Genomic DNA, 24,723 nt, shown 5'->3' with positions numbered 1-24,723 from the left:
CATGTGCTTTGTCTTTTATTGGGATTTACTCGCATGATATCGTATCAGATGCAGATCAGTTGACATAAACTTGATTACACACATTCGTGTTCCCTGCTAGGATTAAAAACACTGCACGTTTCTTACTCATTTGTCTTTCGGAGGCTGAAATATTAAATATTGTTGTGATAATATACAGCATGGCTTTATAGTTGCTGAATATTGTACATTAATAAATGCACAAGAGTTTCCTTATATGTCCTTACAACTATAATATAATGTGTTGTAAATGTTACAGCTTTAGAGATACTTGTCATGAAATTGTATTTAATATACAGAACAGCTGTAATACAATATGTATTTAAAATAGCTATATAATGTACATAATAAATACATGTTATCTCCTCAACTAAATTATAATCTGTTAGAAACATTATTAAATGTCTAGAAATACAAGCCAAGAAATTGTGAGTTTAAAATACATACACTTTAAATAATGTAAATTGCATTTGTAATAATGTACATGTCTTCATAATAATTGCATACCATATATTAAATATTTTTTATTTTATATCTCCTTACAACTATACTATGTCATATAAACATTTATTAAATGTTTATTTGCCTTTAGAAATGGTAGACAGGAAATATACATTAATCACTACTTGTACTTGTATATCTACTTATGAACATTGATGAGCTGTTTATACACGTTTAGAAATACCACAAAAAATGCTGCATTCATTTTTTATTTTCTTTATTAATTTGAGCTTTTAGGCTTCAATGTAAGAAAACAGAGAACAAACGGAAAACTGTGACTTAAAATAGAGAAAATTGCTTCAAATTTCTACATTTTAGAAGCTGGATCCACAGAATATTTGCATTTTGTCTTGATAAATAACTCAATCATTTGTTATTTGCTATCATAAAACAGTAGATGCTTATCTTATCTGTGATTGATTGATTAATCTGTGAATAATCTAATCTCAGCCGTAGTGAACAGTGGGGCCTGTTGCCCCAGCAGTGATGATGCAGGACATCAGGGGGGAGACGGAGCTGGAGGTCAGGCTGTGGTGATCAAAGTTTCATTATCTGTCTGCTCCGGCTGCGTCGACTGCGAAAGATGAGAGAAGGACAAAGATCAGTCCCACACTTTAATCTGCACGTTTCCGTTCACACTGACCACAGAGCAGAGTTCACCAGAAGACTGTTTTTAAAGGGACAGTTCAATGAAAAATAAAAGATTCACTCATTATCTACTCACCACCAGAGTGGGTGAAGTGTGTGAGTCCAAAGAAAACCTTTTGGAGTTTCAGGGTTAAACAGCGTTGCAGCCAAATCTAATACAATTGAAGTAAATGGTGAGCGATTCTTCAAACGTAGAAAGAACCTAAATGCGTCCGTACTGCTCCTGTGGTGTCGTCAAGTGTCTGTGAGCCCCTGCTTCAAATTCAACTCAAAACAAAATCACTTGCAGCCTAAATGTTGCTGTTGTCCTCCAGAGCCGTGTTCACGTGTGGACATCAGAGGACATTTAGGATCAAACATGGTGTAAATGATGCTGTTTCAAGTTGAATTTGAATTTTATTGGATTTGGCTGCAACGTTGTTCACCCCTGAAACTCCAAATAGTTTTGTGGACACCTTTAACACAATGGAGCCACCGTTAATATTATTGGTAACACATGGTTTTGCTACTATGACAAGTCCAAAAGTTTCATGTGAAAAAAAGCAGATGGGAAGAAATTTGTCTTTATCTTTTTATTAAAACGAGATCAGGGTTCACCTTAACAAGTAACAATTTGAATAACTGTAAGATATATGAATAAATCCTCTTACCACAGGTTTCTTTTTCTTCCTTGGATTTTTCTAGAGATGGATTACAACATGATGATTGACAGTTTTGATGCCTGAACAGTTGAGAAAGTGACATTCAGAAGTTTTAATCAACAGAGAAAAGTGACTTACTCTTCTTTTTGATGGTTCAAGCACCTGATACGGATCAGTATCCTCTGGTCTCCTAAGCTCCTACAGAGGAAAATATGAATAAATAAATAATAAATGATAGTTTAGTAGCAGAGGTTAACATCGTGTGTGTTTAGGGGGTAAGAGTCTTTTTTTACCTCGTAAATCCTGCCTTTTTCTTCCTGTTTATTTAAGGGAAATACACAAATAATCCAAATATTATACACGTTTAGTTTTAGTTATTGACCAGACAAGAATTATTCTTTTTATTGTCATGAGAAGCCACCGCCAAAAATAAAAAAAGAATGTGGGTTGAGAAAAAGAGACTCACAGGTTCTACAGGTTCTGATGAGAACTACAGAGGGACAAAGACAAATCCATTAAACACTTAATATATATTTTTACTATTCTATGATGTAAAATCAAACAATAACAGTCAGTTAAAACAAACGACCGTGTCATAGTAACTATTGAGAGTTAAATTCTTTCAACACTGAAATACATTTTTTGTGATCAAAAGAAAATAAGAAAAATCACAAGTTTGTATTTGAGAAGCTGAAATAAAAATGTATGAATGATTTTGGAGCTGCAGTGATTCAGGTTAATTATAACCGAATAATAAATACATCGAATTGTTCTCTTTTTATACATGTACATGATTTGATATCTATGATGTATATTCTATAATTTGATGTAAACATATATAAAAGAAAATATAACAATCAAATTGTATTAATCGTAACAGTTTATTGATAATGTGAATTAATGTCAGCCGTGTGTTGTATAATAACTCACCCTTTCTTTAAAGAACAATGCAGTGATCACGATGCAGTAAACAATCAGGATCCCGTCCAGGGAATAACAGACGACTGGGTCATGGAAAATGCTCAGAAAATCTACAGAAATAACACAAGAGAGATATTCAACTGCAAACATGGAGGTAACAGTAGTGTACGTGTATTTAGATTCTATACTTATCTTTAACTTTCTTTACAAGAAATGTTTATATTTTGATCAATTTTCCTGCTATTTTTTGTCATGATGAGTTATACAAATAAAACTTTGCTTTGAATTACATCAATGATATTATCAAAACTATGAATATATAATCCATATATATATAAAATGTATCACTCTATATATACTACTCTATATATTGACATAGTGAGGTACATGTGAGGACTGAGAAAGACCTCTGAAACAGGAAACAAGTTATCTGAGTGTCAGTACACGTCTTCCTGTTAGTGCGATGGGATGCTCTGAGGTTTAGGTACAGGCTCTTTTCTGTGACTGTGCGGTTGGAAAGAAAAAAACAGATGCTGTGAGAACATGGCCAATGGTTCACTAAGTCCTATCTCGATCATCTCAACACGTCATCTAGTGCTAGTTTATTTTTAGATTGTTCGATTTAGAAATACAGCACAAGATTAAACACAATGAATATCCAGAACAAGAGAATACACTGGTTTTTTCACCTTTAAAGCTATTTCAAGGGGAAACAGGGGTTTTAAAGACACTGCTTATTGTGGAGATTGTGTTTTTATATTAAGGGGGTTGTGTTATTTTAATTTCTGTTTATCTGTTAGCAGGATTATGCAAAAACTACAGAGCAGATTTTATTGAAACTTGGTGGAAGTGTGGGGTACAGACCAAGATGAAGACGGTGGATCCAGGTTTTTTTTCTTAAATTGTGAGACAGGCACACATTTTCCTGTATATAATATAATAAAGATGAATTTTGAATTTGATTTATTCAAAAAAACGAGATAGACCTCGATCAGTCTGTTGGTTTGAATCAATCGAGTAAGAAAGGGTCAAAAGGTTTCAAATGTGAATTCATTAATAAATAAAGTTCAATGGTTAATTTGATTAATTAATGTTGTCGCTGTGGAAACGGAACACTGGAGAATGACTTTTAATGCTTTCACTCACAGTGTCTGGAGGGAGATTATTTATTTATGCACACTTTCTTGTAAACCCTTCATCGTGATGAATGCGGCTCAAATGCATGTCAGGATTTGAAAATGGTTTTCATCACTTGGAGAATATATTTTCTCTCTCTCCATAAATGTGGCATAAAAGAGAAAGTCTGGGAAACATCAAATGTTCGCAAACTTCTGCTCAAACTTCTCTCAACACAAACCCAAAGGATGGAAGAGGAGAACATTATTTCATATTCTATTTTGACACTGCTCGGGAATTATAGATTCATTTCATAATAGGGTGTGAGAAATAAAATCTCTCTGCCCAATATAAAATTTAAGAGCAATAAATATTATTTTTATTTCACTCTGTGCCGTCATTGGACAGTAACTCAATTTGTTTCCTGTGTTTCACATGTAGCGAAGATAATGACTTTTATATTATCGAATAGAAAATGTGCATGTTTTAATTAACTATATTTCCTAACCCCAACTTTTAGCAAAACCGGAAGTAGCTCTTTTCAAACTATAAAAGGCGGCTGTCTGCAGCAAACACCATGAAAGGCTTTCTTTTTTAAAACCGTATGTGATTCGTCCATACAGAAATTATTTCAGCAAAAAGTGAGTGAACCACAGATTTAAAGGAATTTGACGGGGCTGCGTAAAGGAGACTCTGTAACACAAGCCTGTGTTACAGAAGAAAACAAGAGTTTCTGGAATTTAGTTTTGCTGTTTTAATAGAGGATTGAGGTTCCACTTACCAGGTGATACTTCTTCACATTTATATACATTTCACATTTAAACTCAATGATACCATTTAGGAAAATATGATTTTGTCTCACTCACCTCTGCAGGAAACAGGCACCAGGAGCAGCAGAAACACACCTGTCCTCACTGCGTCCATGTCTCTCTCTCTCTCTCCTTCTGTCGGTACACTGTCTTTTTATTTCTCTCTCTCCGACGCTTGTAGTTGTTGCCTCAGTCAAACGTTCTCCCCTCTCTGATCACAGGAAGTGGCTGAACTGACAGGACTAATCTATCCTGCCAAATTTTATTTCATGTCACTTGTAAGACAAAGTACCTATAATTATTGAATGCCTTGCCTACTGTTTATTTGACTTATCATTTTTAAAACATGATCACAGACATCCACTGTATGTGACACTCAGATATATTTTTCAATTGGAATTAAACAAATACAATAATCAACACAAATGAATGTTCTTATATCTGCTTCCAACTAATGTATGGTCATAAGCTAAGTGTACCACTTATAAATGCTGAATAAATATAGGGTTCAAATAATGTGTTCAGTTTATAGTGCTGGATAGTTGTAGTATCCTTGAAGACTAGAAGTTTGTCTGAGAGCGTTCACCTCTGTGAAGGCTAACTCCCTATAACTCCATGGATCCGCCCTGAATCCAGATCCACTCGAGTCATGATCCGCCCCAGCCCACAAAACCTCATGGAAATCAGATCAGTAGTTTTCTGAGTTATCAAAAATGAAAACATAACCTCTTTGGTGGAGGAAATAATTATTTTTAGAGGAATATATAAGTGAATTTTGTTTAATTTAAACATCACAGATACAGATGGTCGCGTCAGTAAAAGGCAACTAAAACTGTGGCAAACCCACAAACGCACATGTTATAAGAGTTTAACAATCAGTTACACAAGTTGGAATTAAGTTCAAAATGTTTCTGTTGGTTAACTGGACAAGAGAAATGTGAACAGTCCATCAGAAGTCTGCAAAGAGACAGATTCATAGCCGGTAGCAGCTCCTATAAGTAACTGTATGTTCAAAAGGGCAAAGCAGAGGTTGGCCTCATGTCTGTGTGTGTGTGTGTGTGTGTGTGTGTGTGTGTGTGTGTGTGTGTGTGTGTGTGTGTGTGTAGAGGAAGAGGTTACACACACACGAGACCTCAGTACGCTTTCCATAGTATTGTGTCTGGCTGAAGTTGCACAATCACACTGATCTGTGACACCAGTGAATGAGCTTGGCAGATAACGGAGCCACGCAGGTTAAGTTGCACAAAGTGGAGACTTCATTTTCACACAGCTGTGCAAAAATGTTCGGGGTCCTCTGAGGACTGACCTTATGGACCTTTAATTAGACGTCCACACATCCAAGCATCTGGACCCTACGTGCAACAAACAGATAAACATAGTAATTCACATCCCTGTTTAATCTCCTCTTAAATACCTACACTTAATTTAATCATTGTTATTTTTTACAATTGCATTCAAACCATCTAGCAGATATACAGTCTATCTCTCTATACAGCACTGCTTCATTTATAAGTCAGTCAACACAAGTTGTGGTTCCTTATTTATTTTATTCACATCAACATACAAATAACCAGTGTTTCATTTAAATTGTCTTCAGTGTTCAGTAACTACAAAATACAGCTGCTGGACCTGAATGTCTTTCAGTGGGACTCAAACCTCCGTCATGGCCGACAGCCCCTTCAGTTCAATCAAGCTGCACCACATTACACACACACACACACACACACACACACACACACACACACACACACACACACACACACACACACACACACACACACACACACACACACGTCTGTACCTGAACGAACCTGGTTTTTCATGAAGATCCATTATTCCCTGGGTCAACTTAGTGTTTCATTAACACAGTTGGTAACTTACATGTGAAATCAACCTAAGATGTCTTTTTTAAAGTTGTATAATAGAGATTGTACTTGATAAGAATACTTCTGTCTTTGTTATTGTGCTGATGTTTTTGAAAGAAACATTTTCTGTTAAAAACATAAAAAGTAGTTCATTCTCCCCCTGAGCTGTCAATCAACTTCAAATAGAAATACTCACATAAAACACAAACCTCGACAATGTACTCTCCTGCAGTATTTGTACTGCATGTACTTGGTGATACCCCCCCCCCTCTTGTATAAGTTGAGATAAACAAGCTGCGGCTGACCACGTGACTTTCTGGGTGTTTCTTCTTCGGTCACATGACCCAGATGTTCCGTCTCTGCCTCGTCCACCGCCGCCGCGCACAAACTCCTGAATCCCGCAGAGATAAGTCACCTCCCGCGGCTGTAGCCTCACACCCGGAGGTTCAGACGAGTGTCCGGGGACGTTAGCGGGGGCTCCAGACACCGACAGCGGCTCTTCGTCGTCTCAACGAACCGCGGACTTTTGTTTTTCTCCCCTCCCCGCGGTTGTTGTCACGCTAACGTTAGCTTAGCCAGCTAGCATAACACCCAGTCACCTAGCTAACCCGCAGCAGCGTCCTGCTCCGGCGACCGAGCGCCTGACCAGCCGGTGAAGAGGGCGAAGCAGCCGGAGAACCATGACGCAGACCGGTGTCCAGTCCTGGAGCGTGGGAGTCACGTTACAGTTGATTTTAGGTGAGTTGTCCCCGGTTTGCAGCTCCGAAGGTCACAGACAACCACAACTGACCGATGGCTCCGTCATGACTGTGATGTTTGTGTCAGTGAACATGGAGCTGACTCAGGGGTTTAAACATCCGTGTCCCCGGTCAGCCCGGTTCTCTGAGCAGCCGGTCCCTGGAGCCTTAGCCGAGTTCAGTCACTCATGAAGCGGCCAGGCTGAAGTTAGCTCCCGGTCCTCAGGTGAAATGATCCCTCAGTGAACCGATCCTCAGACAATAATAATAATACAACAAATGTTTTGCGAATCAGAAACTGTAAAAAGTCAGTGTCTGGATTAAAGTGGTCCAGATTTATCAGGTGTTTCTTCTCCAGCTTGTCATGTTCCTGTGTTGACTTCCTTAAAATGCTGTAAAATCCTATTTTTGATGTGTCTCAATAAATATAACAAAGATTAAATCAAAGCATTGATCAGGAGCTGTGTCATATAGTTTGTGTGGATTCATGTGATCCAGATTTAATCAGATGGATGATAGAGAAGAAATGAAGCCAAACTCGTTTTACAAGAACTTACACAATTCAGAAACTGAGTATTTCAACAATGTTCAGTATCTCACAGTTACTCATGTCCGGGTTTGTTGAGCCTAGTTTGTCTTTTTTCATTTAGACCTGACCTGAACAATCTGATGTGGCCTAGAAAGGGGAAGGGAAAGGTTTTTTAATTACAGTATCAATCTGTTTTTGTCTGCGTTAATGTCATCAAGTAGGTGAAGTGTTTATCCAGAGCCAGTTTGAACTGGTCTTGATGTATGATTTCAAAAAAAAGAAGTGAAATCGCCATTTGAGGTTTTCATAAATAGAACAAGTTCCGCAAGACATTTTGAAAATCTCTAACTGAGGCTTTAAACAATGTTCAGTATCTCACAGATACTCAAGTTTAGATTTTACAAGTCTAAAGTGTGTGTGTGTGTGTATGTTTGTTATTAAGACCTAGTCTTGATAATCATGAATAAAAGCAGAGAAACTGCACCTTTTTGTTTTGACAAATAAAATAAAGATTTCACAAATCAAAGTTTAGTTCTGGGTAAATCAAGGGTTGGATAACCTAAGTATTCTGCAATGTGTTTTTTATCTAGACCTGGTCTGATGTGGTCTAGATGGACAAAGACAGAGGAATTGTACTCAATTGTGTTTTCATGAGTAAAACAAAGGTTTTGTGAATCTGAGATTGTTTTTAAACGGTCCTTATTGAACCAGTTCATGTTTCTCTCTATGTGTTTTTTAAAATTTAGACCTGGGTGAATTAAAAAAAAAAAAAAAAGGTGAAATATCAAGTTTTTAAATATATATTGGGATTGATTTAGATTATGTTTTATATATATGTATTTTTAAATGCATTTGTCTGTTGACAAAATTCAAAAACTACATAAAATCAATTTTGTCTCATTGTTTTAAAACAATCATAACTTCTCCTGAAGGTTGAATGTTTATCATCTTGTGTTTTAGTGGCTTTAACAAATAATGATTTACTTGTTAACGTCACCTGTAATTTAACCTGTGACTGATACCTGAATTTATTTTGTAGCTGTCGCTCTGCACCAGGGATTTGCTACCGTTGCTCCGCCTACGGTCGCCCCGACCACCGCTGCACCGCACAAAGACCCCAGCAGCCCTGAAAGAGGAAACTACGTGGTGAACAACAATGGCACCGCCTGTTTGCTGGCATCCATGGGCCTCCAGCTCAACATCAGCTTCACCTCTTTGTCCCAGAATAAGGTATCTAAACACTGTGAGTACTTTTGGAACTACAAATCCAGACACAGACACAGTTTTTTGAATGCTGAATCCTTTGCTTACAGACCGTGCAGGATGTTGAGAACATTCAGCCCAACGTGACAAAGAGCTCTGGGTCATGTGAGTCAGACAGCGCCACCCTGAGGCTCACAACAGATGCACCGAAAACCAACCTCACCTTTTACTTCTCCCTGGTAAGTTCTGCTCTCGCTGCTTTGTACATCACAGCCCTGTGAATAAAACCATGTGTCATTTCTCCTTCTGTTTAGCAGGCTTTCGCTTTCATCATACTTCCTGAAACAGCCAGTAGATGGCAGCTCGAGCACGAGGAACTGATGAGGAACCTGCATTGACTTGTGTCATACTGTCTTATGTTTCCAGAACACAACATCCAACAAGTACCACTTGAGTGAAGTGTCTCTGTCCGCAGCCTGGCCCGACATGAACGGTGAGTGCGCTTTACCCCCCCGAGTCAATGCAAGCTACATTCTATCAGATGAATAAGCACCTGTCCAACAGATAATATGTTAGTAACCGTTTTGCAAGACAATATGATAATATAATAAACATGGCACAGAAAACTTTGGTACTGATTTATTGTATTTCATGGAAAGAGCAACATGGTAATGACAGATGAAGTAATCTTTACTATGAAGCCACAGGTTTCTTCATATTGTGACATATTTCCAGGTAATCATAAATGGGTGGGAGTATTTATGAGTGTTTCTTCTCTTTCAAAAGAATCTGTCTTCACATTAAACATCTTTTCACCCTCCGTTCTGTCCTTTGCTTCAGGCACCGTCTCAGTGGGCAACAACAGTCTGGACTACCTGCGAGGAACCCGTGGCTACTCGTACATGTGCCGAGAGAAGCAAACCCTGAACGTGGTCCAGGCTTTGTCCATCAACATTGTCCAGGTGCAGGTGCAGCCATTCGGTGTGACTGGAAGTCAGTTTGGAGCCGGTAAAACATTTTTACTTGAACGAGAGTAAAGTTTTTTCATTATCATTAAAAAAACACTTTGATGATTTTGTCATTGTCTAGTAAAATGAGAGAAAATGAATTGACTACTTTCTTGCTTCTCGCCTCACTCAGCTGAGGAATGTCAGTTGGATGAAGACGACATGTTGATCCCCATCATAGTTGGAGCAGCTTTAGCGGGTCTTGTCGTCATCGTGCTCCTGGCCTACCTCATCGGCAGGAAGAGGAGCCACGCCGGCTACCAAACCATCTGAGGTGGCTCGTCACTCTCACGTCCCCTCCCCCCGGGGCCCGGAGAGTGATAATCCCCACCCGTGATATTAACCACTGTTTTATGAGACTTAACACTCCACATTGTGCCCCTCTGTCCCTGCACCCTTCATCTCTGTGTGTGCTGTTCTTTGCCCTTATCAGTAACACTAGCTGTCATCACTTTGAGATTGATATGTGCTTTTTGAACTGACCCACTCTTACATTAAAAAGGGACGTTGTTTGGAGACTGTAGTGCAGTGAGGGAGAAGCCGAGGATGTTGATCAGAGGGTCCACGAGAGTCCTCAACTTGTGTCGTGCTATTTATGATTTCTATGAAAGGAAACTTTGGGGGATTTGAGGGAATCGCTGCTGTAGCTTTTCTTATCCATTTCTGGGTGACCGTGTTTAATGGTCTCACCCAAACAAGGTGTGTCATTATAAAGGGAATGTTTCTGGCTTGATCCACTTCAGACAGCAAAGATCTGACATTTTTTATTGAAACTCTACATTTAGTTTGCAGATTTTAGGGAACACACTAAAAACAAGGAAACCTAATGAGAAGTGTGTGTGAGGAGATTCCTGAGTGGCTGCGTTATATTTAGGAATTCATTTTGTCCACTGGGATTAGTGATGAAACGCACGTCTTTCCTTCTTATAGGTACTCAACACATTTTGTATGATGAAGCAGCTGCAGGCTTTGTAGGGTTGAAGGCATTTTAAGCTTTTTTTTTTTTCATTTCTCATGAAGGAGTATTTTGGCATTTGTGGGAAATGGGCTCATTTGCTTACTTGTGAGGATTTAGATGAAAAGACTTATAACCCTCTTATATTCACTAAATCTATAGCTACAGCAAGGAGAAGGTTTGCTTAGTTTAGCATTAAGACTTGAAACAGGGAAAATCGACAAGTTGTGGTTGTCTATTCCAGCTAAAACTATCTCTTGGTTGGGAGCTGTGTCTTTTGACGTAGGCACTAGAAAGTGAACATATCGGGCTTATAGCTTCCTGCAAAACTACCAGCTTTACACTTGTACAAATGTAACAAGACGCAGTGGGACACTGGTGTCAAAGTTTTGGACCCCACTGTACAACATTCAACTCATCAGGGGCTGGTAGGTGGGTATGGTTTCTTTCTTCCTTGCTTCCAGGCTCTAAGCTAAACTGACCATCTTCATGCTGCAGCTTCATATTTATTGCGCACACATGAATATTTCGTATTTCCCAAAGTTACGATCGTCTATATTTTGGAGTCCTCAGAGACAAAATGGACCCGCCATGATTTGCTGAAACAATCTAAGAAGAACTGACGGCTTAGTGCATGAAAAAGCTCAGGACATAAATGCAAGGACGTAATAATGTTGCTTTGTTAAAGTCCACTGGATGGTTTTGTTTGCTTAAATTGGATTTGGGCCGACTTGGGACTTTGGTGGCTGAATGGATAGAAGTTGCACTAAAGTCCCGACACTCGGCCTCATGTAACAGGTCAAACGGCCAAAATGCTCTGGTCAGTGTTCATCAGTGCCTTCCCTGCTGTAACAGGGGCGGGATTAATGCAAAGCCAATATTCACAGAGGTACTTGCTCACTCATCGACGATGCGCTGCCATGTCTGGGACATTTTCTTTGTGTCTCACATCGCCATGTACTGTTACTAGCATTAATATGCATTGTTTGATGTAAAATGAGAAATTTCCATTTTTTGTTCTGTTTTTTTATGTTGTTTCTTCTCTCCCTCATCTAAATATCCTTGTAGTGACTTGATATGGTTTTAATGGATTCGTTTGAGCTGTTTTCTAAAGGAAAGGTCAATAAAAGTGAACAAACATGACAGTTTGACTCTTTGCTTTGCCTTCGTACAGTTACTCAGCCGTCAAACCTGTTCCTCGTTCTGGTTCATGCTCAGAAGTGAAATTTCTGAAATTTTCACAATTTGTTATGTATCAAAGCCTAAATTACACTTTTGTTGTGTAAAGAAATAGAATAAATTACTTTTTTCTAAACCTAAAATCCCAGTTTAAGGTTTGGATAAAGTGTAACAACAGCAAATATTGTATGTCATTGAGGTGTAAATCAGTCTCTTACTGGCTGGAACTAAAGCCAGCAGGACCATGAACTATAGTGTTTTTAATACCAACAGTTCTATACACGTTGCTTGTACTAATATTTCCTCTTTACAAATAATGTGTCTGTAAATGCAGGGTGGAGGAAAGTTGTAGACATGACATAACAGACCTCAGGCTCCGTGGAGACTCACATTAGGCAAGTTATTGACATTTCAATCTGTTCATCTGAAATGTATTTATTTCACACAGTTGGTCATGTTCAGTTTACAGGCAGAGCTTTGAATGTGAAGACTCAGTTTATGAATGTTTCCCCGTCCTTATGTTTTTCACCACAGTTTAAAATATATTAAACGTGTCTGAAGTTGATCTAGGTTGTAGAGAGAGAAGGAATGGAAGTACATGCCTCTTGAGATGGCATCAGAATCTCACTTGTGGTTAAATTAATGTTGCCCACCGGTGTAACAAGCTTTCTGTCTGATCAGAGTTGACTCAGAAACCAACACATCTTTTTAGTTTTTTACACAGTTCTTGAATTATTGTGTTCCTCAAAGGTCCAAGTGGATTAGAAATGTTGTATTCTTCAGCCACAGGTTTGGAACAGTTGAATAACCTGTTGTTTAAGATGATCATGTTACGCTAACATTTCCACTTTGTCCAACCTTTGTTTGGTTAGACAAAGTGGACTTTTAGAGGACAATTAGGAAATAAGGAAACGTGTTCTTGCTTACAATAAAACATGAAAAACTGTTCTGTAAATGTGGACAGCACCACACCAAATCCTTAACTTTTAATTTCAAGAGCATTAAACTAGACGTGATCTCTTAACAATTTTAACCCTCCACAATAATAAAAACAAATACTAGCATTTCTGTGAGTGATTGCAATACCATAAAGCATCAGGTGTAGTAGTAGAAGTATCTATTGCTGTAAAAATATTCAGAGGACTGAACCTGCCAGTAAACACAAGGTTCAAAATGTTGCTTCAGCACATTCTCCAGATATCCAGTCTTCTGGATCAGAGTTCAACATAATTAAAGCCGACAGTATGATCACTGGTATGTGATTCAAATAAGTACAAAGTTCCTGACAGACCAACAGTGGATCCAAAACTTTACGGTTGTCTCGATTCCTCGAGGATTTGTTGTCTGCATTTCTCTCTCAGTTTCTCAATAGTTGCCATCGAGAGACTTCCGGGTTCGGTAAATATTTTCTGTAGATAGACATTTTGAGAGATGGATGAGGAGGGACCTTTCATTTCCCCAAACTATCAGACGTTTTTGTAAATGCTACAACTGCATCACTTCTTCCGTTAAGTATTTTTGGAATATACACTGATATATATATATATACTCCGCTGCACAAAGTCACTCACTGAAATTAAGTCAAAATATTTCCTAGACCAGATTTTCCATCTTCACTTCTGTTGATTGTCATGAAGAACATTTCCTTCTTTTTAAAAGGTCTCAGCAGTGAAGCGATGAAATTACAAACCACTCAACAGCTGTCACCAGTTGACTAATATGTCATAACTGGGAAGATTCAATAATAAATTGAAATGATTTAAGTTTAGAAGAATATCTGGAGGAAACAAGACTTTTTACCTTGGGGTTCAGAAACGTGACAGATATTATTTTCTGTTTCATGACATTTTATACAACAAATGATCAATGAATGATGTATTCAGCAGATTATCAAAAATAAATAAACTATTAGCTGCAGTCTCAACGTGATTTTCTCCTCTGAAGTTTGTGAGTGGTGGAAAGATGGACACAAAGGAGCAAGTAAACAAAAACTTTTTTTAAAGACCCGTGTTACTGCTAATCTCACCTGCATGAAGGTGTGGCAGTCCAGTGTGAACGCTCCACAGGTGATCTGTTTGAAGCACTCACACACGTCAGACAGACAGCGTGCTCTCAGGATCTCTGGCTGGTGGTGAGTGATGAGTGTCAGAGCGACACGGAAAAGAACCTTAGAGCCTTCATAGAAAAGACAGTCCCAGATCCGTAGAACTGTCTGCGAGTACAAGAAACAGGCGAGATGTTTGTTGACTGACCTGCTTCAACATGACTGTAAGATTCTCACAGCGTCAGACGTTTTTTCTCACCTCTATTGGGAGGATGTCAATGTAGAGGCAGATGAACCAGCGTGACACAACCAGAGTCCATATGCCGGGATACTGAGCCATGAGCTGTCCGACTGCAGGGGCCTTAGTCTTCACCAGCTCCTCAAGAACCTCCTGGTCAGTCTTCAGCCCCAACATGGCTGGACTGTAGTAATCTATAAAACCCCACAGTTAGATGAGCTGCATTATTTTGAAGCTTGTTGTTTGGCCATTCGAACACATCTCTTAGCTCAGGTCTAAATGTTTCAGATTTGTTTTTATTGCATGAAGGTTCAAAGTGGAGTGCCACAAGGCTCAAACCTGGGTCCACTAATATTTAGTTTTCTACACTAACATATATGGATCAGAGGAAATGCTCATAATGATCTTCATTATGCAGATGACATATTGGATGGAATATTGTCACTATTAAAAATGCTGTAGCTTCACTGACTAAATCACCAGTTATTGGTGCACCTGTGTCTTGCCTGGTTAAGCGTGAACCATTTAGGCCGAGTTCTTCTTCTGCACCAGCTCGGGTCAGATGTGTCCTTGGACCTTTGCTAATGTGTATTCCTTCTTTCTCCCAAACTTTCCTGTCTCTGTTGTGGATTTATAACCTGAACAGATCTCTAGGTATTGAAAGGATCAGAGGAGGTTTTGCAGGGACATTAATTGTGTGTATGAGGAATAAAGAAAATGCTCAACCTGGAAGTATTCTGCCCAACAGTGCGTCCATGAGCCAGAAGGATTTCTCTTCATCTTTGGTGATGATGATGAGGTAGCCTACAATGAAGTTCATGCCCTGAAATAAACAGACATTCATAAGACAAACTACTCTTTGTTTTTAGAGACAGTTTGTTAGACAATGTGTCACAAACAGTTATGTCACTTTTATGAGTAACAAAAGTCACACTGTCTTTATTGATTCAGTTCTCACGATGCATCTTGAGCTCAAAGCTGTGACTACAGTAAACAGTCAGTCCTGTTCTTTATGTAAACAGACACTTTCCTCACCTGACAGTATCCCACTGCTTTATTATGGTGTCCATAGGCCAGCAGCACATTGTACAGCGCCCTCTGCAGGCCGGGCTCAGCTTTGCTCTGAAAGAGGACGTTGTTCGGAAAGGTCCTGTTAATATCTGTTAAGAACAAAACACATATTTACCAATTCATTTGTGATCGAATGTTTTATTGAAACAGAGACAACCGTTTACCACCAAAGGTGCATCCAGACATTTTAACATCGATTTAAACAATAGATAGAAACAATAAACAGAAAAGCAAATAAATGAAAATAAACCGAAACGATTCAATGAACAGTCGAGATCATCGCAAATACAAATGATACAATTTATTGGCCAAAGCCAGAATGCAAATATGAAGCTAACAAAACTATTTACTAATTATCTAGACTTAGTGTTTAAGAGTGAGTTGTGTATGTTTGTTTGTATAGAAGGTTGCAATAACAGTTGTGTCTCACCTGTTTGAATGGTGTCCTTCAGCTTGGTGTCGTGCTCCGTGGCCAGCAGGGACTGGTAATGACCCGGGTTACTCTCCAGTTGTTCCTGGGCACCACTTGCCGCCATCCAGATCCTGGCCCGGTGCTCGTTGGGAACTCCTTTCCGCACGTACCTCTTCACTTCCAAAACACATTTTATAATCCCATCACACAACCACAGAGTGACAGAAGTACACCACAACTAAACAGTGGTGTGTTTGAACATGTGTTCGTACCTGTCAGGTTCTTCTCCACCTGAGGCTTCTCTTGAAGGAGTTTGGACCATCTCATGGATCTTCTGTTGAGAACCGCGACGTACTCATCCATCATCTCCTTGTAGGATTCAAAATCATGATGTCTCTCAAAGCCGTAGGGGTCAATCCTGCAGGGGGCAAATCCACCAGCAAAACTGAAATACTATGAAGACAGTAGGGGTCACCTTCCTCCCCCACCCTTCCTTCCCTCTCCCTTCTTTCTCTCCTGGTGACAGACACTACAACAGCTACAGCTGGGTAGGGTTTCTGCAGCGGGGAGATCAAATGCCCAACATGGATGACGAGTGAGTTTTAAATTACTTTCAAGTGGGATTATAGCAAGGAGCTAAATTCAAGCTTGTTCCACATAACAACACAAAGCTGTGATATTTCTGATAATCCTGGAAGCTGCTGTACAGACCTGTCAAGTGGGATTATGGGAGCAGGGAGAAAAATTCTAAACAATACAGAACTATATTTCTGATAAGTTTGGAAGAAGGTGTAGGAGTTTGTTACGTAAAAAGTAAATCAGGAAAGGAAGGAAGGAAGGAAGCAATAGGAATTAACCAACCATAAAAATAGAGTCTTACCTCTCACTGCCATTACTACATGTTAGAGGCTGAGCAGCGTTTCCTTGAGTTTCCCTCTCCATCATGCTGCAGGTACAGAAGTTCACCGAGGCTATAAACAACCAGCACGGTGGAGGTTATTTCATTTTTACCACTGGCTGCTGTCAAGGTAAATAACAAAGCGACCTGAGTTTCCAATGTCTCATCTTACAGCTCTCTGAGAGGAGGGGCCGGGTTAGGAAACGCCCAGGTGACCGCCACAGGTACCTGATGATTTGCATACAAAATACCTGAAGGGGGAGAATCAGAAGAGTTGGGTCTTATGTCACAGACCATAATGATGAATAGTAGTAGTTCTGATTGAAGTGGTGTTAATGATGGTATCAGCAATTTCATGATTTTTACCTCAGCCAAGGAGGTTATGTTTTCACCCTGTCCCTTTGTTTGGAGGTTTGTAAAGAAGATTAAGCAAAACCTACTGGACAGATTACCACAAAACTTTAATGTAAGGCTGCGTTACAGGTCAGAAAATAATCCTTTAAAGGTTCAGTGTGTAAGATTAGGTGAAATGGATCTATTGGTTATAATAATAATCATGTTTTCACTTAAATTGTAGGAATGATTTTCTTTACCCTTGAATGGGCCCTTTATATTTTCATTGAGAGCAGGTCCTCTCTACGGAGGCTGCCATGTTTTTTACAGTAGCCCAGACTGGACAAACTAAACACCTTTTGAGTTTTTACCACAGGTTCCACTTTTGGAAGGAGAGGGTGGGGTGAGGGGTATTCAGCTGCAACATGAAACTTCACCACTAGTTGTCTCTAAATTCTACACATTGAACCTTTACATTTTTGTTTTGACCCAGGAATTTCTTTTCAATTTCTTCAACATTATGATTTAGGGCATAGTTTGGTCCAAATTTAGCTAATTGGAATAAAACCATCATCAATTGTATTATTATCAGAACCAAAGAGGTTGTTCGGTTTTCAAAAGGGTTACACAAAAACGACAAAACAGATTTCCATGAAAACTTGCGGAAGGATGTGACATGGACCAAGAAAGAACCCATTGAATTTGAGTGTGGATCCAGACTAAGGGGCAGTTACAGCAATTTTTCCCCACTTTCTTTAACGTTGAAAAAGGTTGTTTTTTTTTAGACATTTTAACAATTTCCCAGGGAATCATTTAGATGGAAAAAAAATCATCACATTTAGGGAACCGATGTGTGAAATTTGCTAAGGCTTGATTTAAGGGGACTGTTGTACCTGAGTGGAGGTATGAACTCTGCTGAGTCCTATTCGACTTTTCAAGTGCATTTTGAACTGAGCCATGTCAGAATCCCAACCAAACAAAGTATGTCACCTTATCATTGCCATCATACTTAACTGCTTTATGAAACACATTCTTGTCTAATCAGTTGTACTGTATGTATTAACAATAAAAGAGCTAAATACATTTATGATTATGGAAAAACTCATGCTTTATTCTTTCTTAAATGAACAATATACTTAGGCTACTTACAGGATGTATCAACAATAATTTCTGTTTTCACTACCTTCAGTAACACTGAACAGATGGGCTTGAACAGAAACATGAATATTGAACAGACAGGATTTTATTCTTAAGGCTTACTTTATTGTCCTGTTGCCCTCTTTCGTGTCCCGGCTTCTGAAGAAAGGGCTCTGCGCTGCCATAACATACAGATATGTGCCATGCAATCCTAAGGGCCTGTAAGTGTCTTAACTGTAAATTTGTCTTAACTGCAGCAGAATAGATTTCTCAGACCGATCAACTGATGAAATGACAAAACACTTTCTTGAACTTTTGCAAAGAAATTCTCTTTTGAAATTAAAATAAATCATGAATACTGTGGATAGGACTGATTACATTTAGGATTTAAGACACACTCCCAACTGCGATTATTCATTCAAATCGATACCACCAACCAATATCAGTTATCTAAATTAAAGCATTGTCTTTACTTTCGTTTATTTGTGAAACCAGCCCAAAATGTAGCAAACGTGTTCAACATGCTTTCAATGAGAAGCTCACAACTCCATGATTTGACAGATCCACCGAACATTTAAACCGACAGCAAATCATCCACAATATTGAGGCATCCCGTTAGAGATCTTAGCATTTCCTGTACATAAAAGAAATCATCTTTTGCATTTATAAATTCAACATATTTATATTATTCTTCATATAGCTCTCTTTGTAAACTGTCCCAATAGATACAGTATGTACAGTAAAAACTGCAACAGTTCTGTTGGTGCTGGTGTCGTGAGCACGATGTCCCGAAGTTAGACTAAGACATTGGAACTTTGCACAGTCACTCAGAGCTTCATATAACAAAACAAAGCTGACTAGAAAGAATCTTAAAACACACTGCATTCTCCTCTCCAGTCCTTTCAGAGTGCACACAGCCAGTAACCGTCCTCTCAGGGCTGTGTCCTTCCTCACTGACAGGGCTGCGGCCTGACAGCTATCGCTCCTCCTGGAGCAGAGCAGAGGGGCATCCAGGATACTGAGAATCCAACGGGAGAGACGAGAGGTGAATCCGGCACCGTCCGTATGACGCCTCAGACTCATGAGGACAGTTGTTCCCAGTTTTTTACTCAGCTCCCTGAAAGGTGGTTTCCTGACAGTTTCAAGTGCTTCTGTTTTCTCTCTGAAGTCTACAATTTTCACTTTTTTTGTACAAGTCTTAAAAAAAACTATGAAGTCACTGTAAAAGAAACAACGTTCTGGCTGTCCAGAGTTGTGGTTGGATTTAGAGAGTTTTACGTTTTGTTCCTGTTACAATCGGTCGAGCGAATTCCACAAAATCATCTATAAGAACTGGCCACGCTCCTGAGAAAGAAAACACAACATATGATTAGTGTCACAGTGACGGAGCAGTTATTAATCTGAATTCTTCATCCATTGTGTCAAATCAAACTCACCTTCCTCATCATAATTTGACATATCATCTGCAATCATGTTACCGAAGTCCAACAATAGGTTCCACGTGTCCTTCGGGATGGATCGTTTATGGTGTTCCTATAGAGGACAAGTGCTGATGAACAGACTCGCACGCAGAGTTTCACACACACAGTTTCTCTATAAGCAGGACATTTTGACAGTCATTTAAATTATAATGCGGTGCAGGTTTTAAATCTTATCAAACATCTGGTGTGACTGGCTGATTCCACTCTTTTACAAATATCTTTTTTCATTTTTAAACTTAAAAAGTCTCTGCATGGAGTGTTTTAGCTCTGAATAAAAAGTAACCTTCGTACACAATAATAATAATGGTCAGGGATTGTTGTGGCAAGGAAAGCTAAGTCAGTGTCCAGCCATGACTAATACAAAGACTGAACTTTTACATTTACACTGACAAAGAAATGGCATTTAATGCGAATGGCTGATTACCAGCTCTACACATCCATGAGCTCACTTTGACTCACCAGAAGAAATCTATTCCAAAGATCGAGGAACTTAAATCGTCCTGAGAGAACCAGGTTCCAGTAGGCTACAGCCATCTCCAAGTCTGCACACACAAAGAAGACGAACTCTTAAAAATCAATAATATAACTGAGCAAGATGATGTTATTATAATCACTCTCTTTACCTAAACCCTTCTGTCCAGGATTTTTGGCAAAATTAAAGGTGAACTGGTAGAAGTCCTTGAACTTTCCAGTATCTTTTAGCTCCTGCTCTAATCTTGGCAACATGGCCTTCAGTTTTTCTGGGCTGTCACACCTGAAAACAGAAGACAACATGAGCAACAACCTCTGAATGATCATACATGAACAACCTGACCATGACGGCCTTTATACCGAAGTAAACTGTGACACATGAACCTCAAAAGTCAAAACAAGCCGCACTCTATTGAGTAATTCCATGAAGACACAGAATACTCAAGCCGTGGTTGAGTGAGTCTATATATAGACAGCCTTCCCTTCCGAGAGCCACACTAAGAGATCGACAATGCAGTGCCACAGTGTTTATGTCCCACTCTGTTGCATGTCACACGCTGTCGATGTCAACACTCACCCCAGCTCCGTCATTCCATCCACAAACTCCTTCTTGGAGAACTCGCACTGAGTGGCAGCACGAAACTTCCATGCAACGACCAGCACGGTGATGCTGGCTGGATCCAGTGTGAGGTCATCACAAAACTGCTGGATCCCGTCAATACCAATCTTATTCTCATCCTGTGGATCTACCAGGAAAAAAATATATATATATAACACATTTGTTTAAACATGTTGTGAAAAAAGTTCAATATAACTATTTTTGGAACAGCTCTATTCAAGTAAACATATCACAGTATAAAACAAATACTCCTAAATTATCCTGCTTACCTTTATAGCGATTGTAGAGCTGCTCCAGCTTTTTCCGGTCCACTGAGGTTTTCATGGATTCCTTACAGTACAGATCTGGGTTCTGAAAGTAGTTGTCGGTCGCCACTTCTAGTTTCCAGTCATTCTGCGTGAGGCAGTACACAGCTGTCTTCTCCCCAGCCTGTGTGAAGGACATGAACTGCCGTACCTTGTCCCTCTGCGAAGATTTCAGCTTATGCTGTGTAAGTACAGGACAGGGGCTGTCAGACACCGGTGCAATCAGACCAGGGAGCACAGACAACAACGCGCAAACACAGAGCGACACACAGACAAAAACACCGAACGAGACAAACACATCTACGAGCATTCAGGCAACGTTGAAAAGGACAGAACAGAGCGGGAGACTCTCACGAAGACTCTGACACATATTTAAAAAGGTTAGTCTGTCACACCAACAAACACACAGTACAGTAGGTGAGCCAAGACGCTGTGGTGATAATTATGTCGAGTCCAAAGGCAACTTGACTGACTGGGGGGATGTTGTGGATTCTCAAAGCACATGCTGTCCCCCCGGAGGGCCCCTCAGATAACTACATTCATAGATGTAACATGAGTAGGGTAAAGAGATGCCATCACCAGGACCTAGAGGTGCAACAAGTCTGGAGTGTAACACAAGCACCCTGACCGGAATACTTACAAATATATATTTAAAAAAAAAAAAAAAGAAAAAAAAAGAAAAGATAAAATGCAGTGACACTGTGAGGATATTTTAAGGGAAAGTAAATTTGAACTTTAAAAAAACAGATGTATATAAAAGAATATGACAAATCAGTTCTGGTGTAAGCAAGAAGAGTCATCAGAGTACATTTCACTGGGGGAGTAAATTCGGAGGACTGTATCATTCAATTTTAATGCAGCTGTTAAAGATGAGTAATAAACACTTAGATTTCAAAGTTAAAATCATACTTTAAAGTTTCCTGACACTATATATATGTTATGATCAGCTGATTAATTGATTAGTCTATTGTAGCTGCATCAATAAGTTGATAAGACCTCTACCAGAGAAACAAATCAATGTTTTTATACAATGTTTTAAAGACCAAATTATAATATCAGTCATTTTTTAAGTAAAATACTGAACATTTGGTGTTTAGTGCTGCAGATTTGATGCTTTATGTCACAGTAACCTGAATATTTTGGGGGTTTTAGACTGTTGAACAGACAGAGAGACATCTGAAGACACCACTTTGGCCTGTGAGAAACCATCAACTTCCAGTTTTCATTTGTTTAGGACATTAAGACAAAATCAGTGATCAATTAATCAGGAAAAAAATGGTATGGCAGCCATAGATAATTACTCAGCAATACATTTGAAATAACATTATAAACACTTTACTTCATTTTTATGAGGAAACATCCTCAAAGAAAAGTTTGAGCTAAACAAATATGACAATTAAATCTTATGAGTTCCTGACATCGTGTCAGGGTTAAAATTAGCTGATAAATCAATTACACAATAAAGCAATAAATAATTACATTAGTTTTAATACTGTCTTGATAAGTGCATTATAATTTCTTTATCACTTTTTCATGTAATAATGCCCCAAATGTTTTTTTTCAGCTTCTCAAATGTGCATATATGAAGTTTGATTTTCTCCTTTGAACCACAGTAACCTGAATATTTGGAGGTTTTGTACCATTGATCAGACAAAGACAAAAAATCGGTTAATTGACAAAATAACTGACTGAGTAATTTATCATGAGAACAACTGCTTGTTGCAGCCGTAGAAAATTATTAGAGACAATTTTGACGTCAGGTTTCATACATTACTTTGCAGAAAAATGCTTTTAAAACGTTCGAGTTGATCGATCATGATTTATGGTTGAATGCACTTATTGGAAATCGCTTTGAATAAAAGCATCATCTAAATGATATGTAATGTAATGAATATGACACTTTGCTTGTTTTAATCTTATATCACAGTAACATGAATAATGTTGATTGGACAGAACAACCAGTTTGAAGACATCAGCTCGATCCCTGGGGAACTGTGTGGTGCAGTTTCTGAGATTTCACAGTTCAATTGATTATGTAAAAAAAAAAAACAGCAGATGACTTGATATTGGAAATATTTCTGATATCCCAGCAGTTATCGATCATTTCCTGAAGAAGCACACAGCAGCACCTCCTCAGAGCAGCTGAATGAAGTTTCCTGAAACCAGAGACTGAAACAGTGACTTCTCCAACCTTCCCTGGTTCATGTGCATACAAAAGCAAATCAAGTCACAGGTCTGTGGTTAATCACAGACGCGGATTATGGTGTCACCAGAGTGGGAAACGCTGGGTTAGCATTGTCCACACACCACCCGGCTAGTAACTTCTCCCGGCTAACGCTAGCTAACTTAGCCGGGGACTGTATCGCTGACGTTAGCAGTGGAGCTAACACCGCTTGACCCCCGGGCTGTGGGTGTGGATTACACCGACATGACCCCGTGTGTGCCCGGCTTTGAGCTCCGGGGTCTGACCCTGCTCGCAGCCGAAGTTACCAGGCTGCCAAACAGGGACGTGTAGCTAGCTAGCTGCTCTCAAAACATCAACTGACCTTCCCTGTTACCAGCAGCGAACACAACCGACTGAGCACCGCGGGCTCGTCAAACCGCGACACGACGTGCACTTTAATACCGTGACACTACATGTGAAGCTGGGTCTTCACGGTGCTAAAGCCGAAGCCTGGGTTCGTGTTTATTTTGGTTACCTACCATTTTTACACCCGCTGCTTCACCAGTTTGTTAGCCCGACCGACGCTCATTGTGCGCATGCGCCAGAGCAGTCGCGCAGAGCTATTTAAGGTTTGAGCAGAAAGTGTTCATGTTGTCATTTGACTTATTCACAGTGACTGACTTTGACCCGCAGATGGTTGAAAGTAATATATTATAACAATCAAACTGAGAAAGATGCTCACAATATAATACAACAAATACTGTAGTACTCAGGGTAACTGTACAAGTTGAATCAACAACCTCGTGGGTCACTTTCAATAACTACTCAACATTTTCTCTTAGAAGGAAGGTTGTATTGCGTGACTTTTGAATCAGACTGCATTAGTTTATACTAAATAATAATATAATTTACCCCAGTGTGACACAAAATAATACAACAAAGTACAGTAGCACTAAAAGTAACTGTACAAGTTGAATCAACAACCTCGTGGGTCACTTTCAATAACTACTCATCATTTTCTCTAAGAAGGAAGGTTGGATTGTATCAGACTGCATTAGTTTATAGGTTTACCAAATAATAACATCATTTGCCCCAGTGTGACACAATTTAATTCAACAACACCACTACAGCCTTCAAAGTTACACTAGATTCAAATCAACAGTTCCATCTCTGAGACACTTTAAATAAAATACTTTCTAAGAAGACACTATCTATTGCAGAACTGCGGGTGGTTTTAGGATTCAGGAGAAAGTGAATCCACCCATGAATAAGAGTGAATAGCACACACAGCTCTGCAGCTGATACAGTATCTGTGGGAGCCAGCCTTCCTATTTTTGTTGGCTCTATGTTACAGTGAGGGAGGCTCCAATGACAGCCTGACGTCGAGCACACTCACTTCATGCTAATCACACTCACAGCAG

At 39.2% G+C, this 24,723-nt stretch overlaps 4 protein-coding genes across 6 annotated transcripts; 1 reads left to right on the top strand and 3 right to left on the bottom strand.

Moving 5' to 3' along the window:
- Positions 1–719: 719 nt before the first annotated feature.
- Positions 720–6,762, bottom strand: cd247l (CD247 antigen like). Its single transcript, XM_069533677.1, has 9 exons — positions 6,716–6,762; positions 5,961–6,006; positions 4,712–4,906; positions 2,739–2,839; positions 2,275–2,298; positions 2,102–2,125; positions 1,947–2,006; positions 1,818–1,847; positions 720–1,093 (listed from the first exon to the last, which is right to left on the bottom strand). Exons 3-9 carry the CDS (start codon positions 4,767–4,769, stop codon positions 1,043–1,045), a joined length of 348 nt encoding a protein of 115 aa, XP_069389778.1. The 5' UTR covers positions 4,770–4,906; positions 5,961–6,006; positions 6,716–6,762; the 3' UTR covers positions 720–1,042.
- A 78-nt stretch (positions 6,763–6,840) lies between these two features.
- Positions 6,841–12,093, top strand: lamp1b (lysosomal associated membrane protein 1b). The gene is made up of 6 exons (XM_020090065.2): positions 6,841–7,257; positions 8,825–9,015; positions 9,099–9,227; positions 9,415–9,481; positions 9,829–9,996; positions 10,129–12,093. Exons 1-6 carry the CDS (start codon positions 7,200–7,202, stop codon positions 10,266–10,268), a joined length of 753 nt encoding a protein of 250 aa, XP_019945624.1. The 5' UTR covers positions 6,841–7,199; the 3' UTR covers positions 10,269–12,093.
- Positions 11,609–16,936, bottom strand: LOC109631418 (growth hormone-regulated TBC protein 1-A-like). 2 transcript variants are annotated; one of them, XM_020090172.2, is made up of 8 exons: positions 16,775–16,936; positions 16,167–16,312; positions 15,913–16,071; positions 15,447–15,571; positions 15,138–15,234; positions 14,433–14,605; positions 14,156–14,341; positions 11,609–13,538 (listed from the first exon to the last, which is right to left on the bottom strand). In XM_020090172.2, the coding sequence occupies exons 1-8, from the start codon at positions 16,837–16,839 to the stop codon at positions 13,440–13,442; spliced, it is 1,050 nt and encodes a 349-aa protein (XP_019945731.2). In that variant the 5' UTR covers positions 16,840–16,936; the 3' UTR covers positions 11,609–13,439. The 2 variants fall into 2 exon arrangements, with proteins under 2 accessions (XP_019945731.2, XP_069389776.1); XM_069533675.1 differs by lacking the exon at positions 16,775–16,936 and having other exon boundaries at positions 15,913–16,066; positions 16,167–16,307.
- A 1,272-nt stretch (positions 16,937–18,208) lies between these two features.
- dcun1d2a (DCN1, defective in cullin neddylation 1, domain containing 2a) lies at positions 18,209–23,944 on the bottom strand. Of its 2 annotated transcripts, none has more exons than XM_020090174.2 (7): positions 23,842–23,944; positions 21,103–21,319; positions 20,792–20,960; positions 20,367–20,497; positions 20,203–20,285; positions 19,699–19,795; positions 18,209–19,606 (listed from the first exon to the last, which is right to left on the bottom strand). In XM_020090174.2, the coding sequence occupies exons 1-7, from the start codon at positions 23,842–23,844 to the stop codon at positions 19,527–19,529; spliced, it is 780 nt and encodes a 259-aa protein (XP_019945733.1). In that variant the 5' UTR covers positions 23,845–23,944; the 3' UTR covers positions 18,209–19,526. The 2 variants fall into 2 exon arrangements, with proteins under 2 accessions (XP_019945733.1, XP_069389777.1); XM_069533676.1 differs by having other exon boundaries at positions 21,103–23,294; positions 23,842–23,895.
- Positions 23,945–24,723: the final 779 nt, after the last annotated feature.

This window comes from Paralichthys olivaceus, chromosome 10 (genome assembly GCF_024713975.1).
Source record: "Paralichthys olivaceus isolate ysfri-2021 chromosome 10, ASM2471397v2, whole genome shotgun sequence".
Lineage (NCBI taxonomy): Eukaryota > Metazoa > Chordata > Actinopteri > Pleuronectiformes > Paralichthyidae > Paralichthys > Paralichthys olivaceus.
Note: the sequence above shows the minus strand (reverse complement) of the source record. Positions and strands in the feature narration are given on the sequence as shown.

Coding starts and splice junctions, on each gene's coding strand:
- lamp1b (XM_020090065.2), top strand. CDS start 7,200: ATGACGCAGACCGGTGTCCAGTCCTGGAGCGTGGGAGTCACGTTACAG. Junction 9,482..9,828: donor AGCCTGGCCCGACATGAACG/GTGAGTGCGCTT, acceptor CCTTTGCTTCAG/GCACCGTCTCAGTGGGCAAC. Junction 9,997..10,128: donor TGGAAGTCAGTTTGGAGCCG/GTAAAACATTTT, acceptor CGCCTCACTCAG/CTGAGGAATGTCAGTTGGAT.
- cd247l (XM_069533677.1), bottom strand. CDS start 4,769: ATGGACGCAGTGAGGACAGGTGTGTTTCTGCTGCTCCTGGTGCCTGTT. Junction 2,126..2,274: donor CATCAGAACCTGTAGAACCT/GTGAGTCTCTTT, acceptor TTAAATAAACAG/GAAGAAAAAGGCAGGATTTA. Junction 1,848..1,946: donor TTGAACCATCAAAAAGAAGA/GTAAGTCACTTT, acceptor ATCCATCTCTAG/AAAAATCCAAGGAAGAAAAA.
- dcun1d2a (XM_069533676.1), bottom strand. CDS start 21,448: ATGCTCGTAGATGTGTTTGTCTCGTTCGGTGTTTTTGTCTGTGTGTCG. Junction 20,286..20,366: donor TCCTGGACAGAAGGGTTTAG/GTAAAGAGAGTG, acceptor TTGTGTGTGCAG/ACTTGGAGATGGCTGTAGCC. Junction 19,796..20,202: donor TTTGGAATAGATTTCTTCTG/GTGAGTCAAAGT, acceptor TGTCCTCTATAG/GAACACCATAAACGATCCAT.
- LOC109631418 (XM_020090172.2), bottom strand. CDS start 16,839: ATGATGGAGAGGGAAACTCAAGGAAACGCTGCTCAGCCTCTAACATGT. Junction 15,235..15,446: donor AAGCAGTGGGATACTGTCAG/GTGAGGAAAGTG, acceptor TGTTTATTTCAG/GGCATGAACTTCATTGTAGG. Junction 14,342..14,432: donor TTGACATCCTCCCAATAGAG/GTGAGAAAAAAC, acceptor TTGTACTCGCAG/ACAGTTCTACGGATCTGGGA.